At 36.7% G+C, this 7,500-nt stretch overlaps 1 protein-coding gene across 1 annotated transcript in view; it reads right to left on the bottom strand.

Annotated features, from left to right (window-relative positions):
* LOC137639394 (uncharacterized) overlaps window positions 1–7,500 on the bottom strand; it is a 505,690-nt gene that overhangs the window by 270,147 nt on the left and 228,043 nt on the right. The window contains exon 2 of the mRNA XM_068371668.1: window positions 3,927–6,184. Within this exon, the coding sequence (XP_068227769.1) occupies window positions 3,927–6,155 (2,229 nt within the window). The 5' untranslated portion in view covers window positions 6,156–6,184. The remainder of the gene's footprint in view (window positions 1–3,926; window positions 6,185–7,500) is intronic.

Here is a 7,500-nt window from a genome sequence, read left to right as displayed (position 1 = left end):
AAACACATGTTATTTTTTTCTAGTCGCTACCCATGCGGGATTATACTTGGAACAATCATTGATAGAGTAAGTGAGCTGTTGAGAAGGATACCAGCATTTTAAGCTCAATTTTGAGGCAGATTTTGGTGGAAAATGACATTTCTAATACGTGTACGGCCTTCAATTATCCAACCTATGAAACTGAACTCTCTACGTAACCGGAGAATAAATCTATATACGTTTAAAATATAAAACTGATGGTCAAACAATTTTAAGTGTTGGGAATTTTTCCTAGGCCCACGGGTTTACACAGTATGTTTCCTAACATATAACAAAACAAATATTGGGAGAGTCAAATAGCAATTATTGACACAATCATTTTTGTCAATTGAAAACTTTTTAATCAAGTTGCCGATAGTATTAGTAATAGGATTTTTAGGTTTGTTATTCATATCCAAAAACCGTATTTGCACTTGCGTATCTCTTCCTTTCTCTTGCAACCAATTGCAACAAATCATAGCCATGAAGAAGCCATCAATTGAAATCAACCCATGCAATAAAACAATGTTGATCATCAAAACAGGCTTTTGCCAAGAATATTAAACGTAACGCGAAATAGACGGCGTGGTATTCAGTTATAAATTATGATAAATAGAAATGTTAACTGCGAAACCCTTATTCGTCATGAACTGTCTTGAAATGTTAATGATTTTAAATTTTTATGCATCCTTCGGTTACTACTTAGTTTTTTAAATTTCACGTAACTTTTTTTTCCAGGTAATTTTTAATCTAATTCAAAAAAAATTTATCACTCTTGTTATATGAAGAGCAGCTCTTTAAAAATAGCAAAAGCTACGTAATATACATAGTTTTATTGTGTATTCTACATAGTCATTTTCAAAAGACTAAATCTTGAGTAGCGGGTAGAAATGCAAGATAAACATTTCTAGTCAAAAAGTATATTTTCTATAATAATTTCTATATATAACAAGTGTGATGCACGACAAGAAGCAACATATTTTGTTTCCTCAAAGTATTTTACTAAACATTGCTCTGAGCCGTAGCACCTGTACCTCGGCCATCAATTCGTTTATTCACGCTTCCTTGCTTTAGGTTTAATGGACTGGGCTCACTAAAATAAACGAATAAATTGTATCTGGTAACAAAATTTCAATTGGTGTTACACCTAACGAAGTCAGGGTAGAACCGAAGCTAATTTAAGTTCCCATTCAATGTTTTTTTTTTTTTTTTTTGATAAATATATATATTTAATCAAAACATTCCAACAACTCCCTAACTGTTTCTTGGAGAGACACAATGGCCGCCTAGATGCAACATTCTAGTTTCAAGAGGCCTTGACATTTTTTAAGCAACTTTTAAACATTCTAGATAGATGGAGATTGGCTTATAATTATCCTTGATCAATCGCATTGAACTGACTGCAGTTACTATTGAAATATGGAATATTTATTTTTCCTTCGATTTCCTAACATGGTTGCATGTAATTCTATGGGGCATTCATAGGCATGGTCAAAAATTTTGGTTTATACCAACAGAAGAATAAGAAGAATATGTGAAAACATTACTCACTGATAAAGTGAATGAAGATTCCGAATGTTTCCGATTAAATATCCCAGTTGCTTCATTGTAATATAATTCTTTACCCAAAACAATTTAATCTTGTTTTAGTCATCTACATAATTAGAAAATGTTCGCAAAGAATACCGTAAGATGTTTATCGGAATTATAAGTTAGGTGGCAAGAAATAGTATGATCCATAAAGTTTAGTCTTCACAACTAAAGCTTCAAACCTATATAGAAAAAAATACTACTACAAGTGTTACCCAAAACTTTGAGGCAATCGTAAAACATAAATAGAAAAAAAAAATATTATTACAAACGTTACACAAAAGTTTGAGGCAATGGTGAGCACTGAATGAGTTAGCTAAGAAGTATAGTATTAACTAGATAAGCCTTTACGATTTTTACAATTTAGAATTATGTGATGACCAAAGCCTTAGTGATAATATTATATCTCAATCCCTTGGAGCAGTTTCTCTTTAACTTATCAAAGACATAACTGTTGCAGTCTCCTAAACTGTAATCGCAACATATTGATTTCCTCCGACAGCTTTCGTTTTTAATGGTACATTTATACTGACTAAGTTATAAACAACGGAAAGCCATAATCGATACGAGGTAAAAAAGTATTGCATCTTAGTTACGAGTGAAGGCAAAAACGAAGTGATGTATCACTTTTCTGGAATTCAAAATGCTTCGATGGTTACCTTTACCTGAACCTGTGTGAATTATCGTGATAAAAAAAATCAAGCTGCAAAAAATATCTCACAATATAAGACGAAATTAAATTTCAAATAAAAAAGAGATGTTCTAAACAAGTTAATGGCAGGAAAATATAATATCAATTCTAAACTATTTAGCATAGAATTTTAGTAAAATATGCTCTCTATGACTTTATGAAATTATATAATAAAAAATCGTTGCTCCAAATGGTACGCCATAGCAGGATTACAGATATATCTAAATAAAAAGAAGAATAGATAAAATACTCACAACGGAAATTCTCTCATTGAAATAAAAAAATAAAACATTAAATATCTTGTGGATAGTATGAAATAAAAAAAAAAAACAGTAAATATCTTAGATAATAATCATGAAAAAACATAAGATGCATTTTGAGGTAATTGGGTCAAAACTTAACAATAATCGAACAAATTGCACTTAGGAAAAGTACCATCAATATCAATGAAACAGAAATGCGATAAGCTGAAGGGGAAATGGACGCAAGTCTGAAAACTTAATTGATGGAGTCTAGGGAAGCAGAGGATGCTTCCCTAATGTTCCATTAAGAGATGGGTTAAAATGGTATTATTGACAATTTAATGAGTTTACGCTTTCATTATATTCAATTTGGCAAAAACCCATTTACTAAAAATAGAACAGCAAATTCCCGCCTGAATATTGCCGTGTTATCCGTTACTCTGAAAATGTAGTCCCCTTCGCCAGGTCTCGATATTGAAATGCATCAAATATAAACCACCATGAGTAAAGGTAAGGTAAAGGTGTCTGGTTTCAGTTCCAGTTTCATCAGAATAGATACTCGCCAGAACGTCAGCTGGGCTAGCCCTACACCCCACTGTGGTGCCCAACCACAGCAGTATTCTCCCCAGTAAACAGTTTAAACTCACGGTCCCGGGCGGAGATCGAACTGCTCCCATGTGAGTAAACATAGATTCATATCCAATATGAGAGCAAGTAAAGCACACGTAGTAAGTAATGGGGTCTTTTGGTGAAGGGAAAAGGAGGTTGTTTGAACCATACGTCGGAAGATGTATATGTATATTGTTAGTCTGCAAGATGTTTGGGGGGGAGGGGATGGGGCAGTAGGAATCTAATCAACCCTAAAGGATACCAATGACTTAGTACTCGAGGCAGAAAAGTGATTCTTCACAAAATGTAGAGGGAAAAGCTAACGAACAAATTGCTCACAAGAGCAGAGTGGGTGACGAGTGGAGAGCTGCAGAATGGTTATCGCACGAAGAGGATGGGAGAGATTATAATATAGCTCTGAATGAATAATGATTGTTTGTAGTTGATTATTGATATGTCAACTTCATTATTTTTAGATATGAGGATTAAGGAAGAGAGCAGTATAACTAAATAGCTGAAAATGAAAAGAAAATCTAAATAGATGGAGTTTCAAGTTAAATGCTGCTTTGGTTCAATACCAAGACCATAATTTCTATAGGATGTCTAAGAAAGGTTGTAAAATTAATATTTGTGTAATTTTGTGGGTATACAAACGTTGAAAAAAGTAAACATAATTTTTTACATATTCTAGATTCTCTGATCACAAAACACTACAATTTGGACATCAGATACTTATGGTCTATCAATCATTAAAGAAAAACTTGACCATCACTTACCTTTAGGTCAGGAGGATGCATCACTCCCTGACGTTGCAACGTAAGTCTTAAAGCTCCAGATAAGGCTGCCAAGAGTACATCATTCAGACATGTACGGGTGACTTGTTTGATGCGAACTACCCTGTTAACAGACACAGCAGCAGACCAATATACCACCTGACCGTCTGTCGCGTCTTCGTTCCAGACAGTGTAAGCCCCGCTCTCTTCACTGTCACCGTCACTGCCATCTCTCTTACAGCCGTAAGAGGACTTTTTACTTTTGGCTTTTCGAGTTCGGTACGAACACGAACTACGACGAACGGTTAGTGGGTTAAGGTCTGGTCGCCACCACCAAAGCCAGGTCAAGGCAGTCATTGGTCCAATTAACAGGGCTTTGATAAGATTCATACCATAAGTAGTCCCTCCAAAATGAGGCTTTTGAGGAATATGCATGATTTGATTGTCTGAAAGTGATTGACACAAAACTCTGATCAAGGACATTCCATCCGAAAGACACTGATGTAAACGGCAAACGAGAACAGTGTCTCTGCTACGTCCGTAATCATGTAATACTATAATTTCCCACAAGGGTCGTATTGGAGGTAACGGTTGCGACAGTAACGAACTAACATATTTTTGCAGTGCTTCCTCTGTTGTGATAGCTGGACCGGAGAAGACATGGTTGTGGAGGTTGAAGTTTTGATCAAGAACCCATGCCGGTCCGGCAGGCAACTGAGACACCATTTGAGTAAGTCTAGGATACATAAGTCCACCAGCACCATTTTTAGCCTCAACCACCCTAGTGGCCAAAAGCTGTTTGATTCGTTTCAGGTTCATTGAGGCGTCAATAATCAAGACGCTGTGGATGATAGCATGATTGTCAACATCCTGCAGAAGGAACTGTGCATCGTGAGGAGCCAAGTAATCCCCATGGCAAGAGCTACAACTGTGAAATCGAGGTTTCTGGCAAACAGCCATCACGACCTTCATCAGGAATGCAACAGGAAGTACTAATACGAAAGCTAAACTCAAAGGGAAACTTATGGCGCACGTTAGAACTATGCTAGCAAAGGTGGAAAAGAAAGTTACCATGACGTTCTCTTCCAGTGGATGTTTAATACGCTTAATGGGAGCAGACTTTAGATATTCTGGAATGGTTGCCTCTATCGAGCGTCTTCGTTTCCTTTTCCAGGCTTCTGATAACTGTTTTTCAGTTTCTCTTTCTTCCAATGTTTCTACATTTATAAATGTCTCTTGTAACCTTACGTGATTGAGTGATAAATCAGTCTCCTTCCTATGTAGTTTTGGAGATGGTGGATCAATGTCATGATTCGCTGCAATTTCTGGTAGTTTGTGCCTACTACCTGAAGGAGCTGGGAAGGAGTGAGGGTTACGAGGCTCAAGAGGTGACAACCTAGATGGAGGCTCTTGTGGTGCGAGGAAAGGATGCGATTCATGCGAAGAATGATGAGATGGAGGATCTTGAGGGGAATGACTTGCAGAACTGTCACAAGGGGAATGCTTAGACAGTTGTTCGTGTGAGGGAAGGCGATGTGAAGGTCTATGTGGAAAATTGCGAGAGGGAGGGTCCTGCGGAGAATATCTAGTAGGACTGTCACAAGGGGACAATCTGGGTGGAGGGTCATAGTAACCACGTCTGGGAGTAGATTCGTGAGAAGAAAATCTCGTAGGACTATCACATGGGGAGAGTCTAGGTAAAAAATCATATGGTGAAGGTCGGGAATCTCGACAGTAGTGATCATTTGAGTACAATTGAGGTGAAGCACAGTGAGAGGAACGTCTAGAAGGTGGAGTTTCTAAAGGTGATAACCGGTTTGGAGGCTCGCAAGGTGAAAATCTATGAGAGCTGATTTCGTGAGCAATATGTCTATTGTAAGAATCATTTGGAGAAAGGCGGGAATGAGATTCACTAACTGAGAGCCTGCTTGAAGACTCGGCAGAGGAGAGCCTCCTTGAGGGACCAGACACAGGAGAATGCCTAGATGATGGAGGGTCGCTGGGTGAGAGCCTACGTGGAGGTTCATTAGGGGAATGTCTAGGTGATGTGTCATGGTGAGAGAGTCTTTTGTGAGTCTCTAGGGGAGAGAGTCTCGAAGGAGGCTCAAGTGGTGAATGGCGAGGTGATGTGGAAGAGGAAGAGGAGGAAGGACGGGGTCCACACATCATGGGTGAGGGAAGATTAGCTGACACAGGCAATGACGACGTCCCGCCATTGTGATACCATTCCATACTTGAATCTGACGTGGTTTCATTTCATTCTGAAAAGAAAAGAAACGAGAACAATTACTAGGATGTACTCGTGAAATAATGTGAAGAAATTGTCAGTCCTATGAACAAATAACAAATCATTTGATTTACCAACCAAAATGGCAATTGATAATACTCGAAAAAATTTGCACTTCTTTGATAAAATAACGTGCATTACAGAATTTTTTATTGCAGCTATATTCACCAAGAAACAAATTTCATTTCCAAAAACTATAACAAAATTTCTTACATAATTTTCTGTAATAGTGTGAGTGACATTTAAAAAAAAAATTATCTAGAAGTGAGGTTTGTACTACATACACAGTAGTAAGTTTCAAATAGTAAAATACTATAATGAATTCTGATTAGCAATGATAAAAGGAAATTTTTTAATTATAATATTAAAAATATCATAAATATTGCAAAGCTTTTATCAGTCTACGATGCTAGTAACATCTTCACTCTATAATTTACGTATAATTTTCTATAAGTCAGAAATAAAATATAATATGTTTCCTCCCTTGCAAAGAAACAATCATATGAACACACAATACAGGGTAGTGGTAGGAAAATACGGTGTAGTAGTAGGAAAACCCCAAGACTATATCCTGGGAAAGCCCACCGAATAGTATGGAAACTGGGTCGTAGGTTGGGTAAAGGAGGGAATGTGAGGTTTCAATATTTACCTATTGTGGACTTATGGGTAAATCTTTACCAATTCATATAGTTTTCCTAATGGATTAAAATTTAAACCAATACGTTAAATATGTCTGGAAATGTATAATTTCGACAAACAAATAGACCACATAGCTATTTTATACAAACTTCTTATTCATAAACACCCACATGCATGTCTACATTCACATTGTTTTTGCCATGTTACTCTTTCTACGGTCTTATTTATTCAAACTATATCTTATTATACTCCTTCCCTAGTATACTAAGCAATGTTTTGGCTTTATATATCTTATACCCTACTATCATCACTATCTTTATAGAATGAGAATCCTCCTAATTCAACTCATTTGAAATAATTAATTACTCCCTCCTCTATATAAACTTGACGGTCCTGGACAGTGAGTGACAGTCATGTTAGGACAACCTTCCCTCAGCATCTCATTTCCAGCCTATTTAACTCCTGGCGTCTTTAGATTTCCAACCCCTTGTCCTTCATTACATCCTAAGCATTCACTTTCATAAGCATTCTCTAAGTATATTTATGTATGTGTACTTGATGTAGCACATTTTCACCAGAGACAAAATTATTCCTGAAGAGATTTTCTTTCTAAATAACAGATTGTGTTTTGGGAAAATCCAGCTCACCCAC

This window comes from Palaemon carinicauda, chromosome 4 (genome assembly GCF_036898095.1).
Source record: "Palaemon carinicauda isolate YSFRI2023 chromosome 4, ASM3689809v2, whole genome shotgun sequence".
NCBI classification, from domain to species: domain Eukaryota; kingdom Metazoa; phylum Arthropoda; class Malacostraca; order Decapoda; family Palaemonidae; genus Palaemon; species Palaemon carinicauda.
Note: the sequence above shows the minus strand (reverse complement) of the source record. Positions and strands in the feature narration are given on the sequence as shown.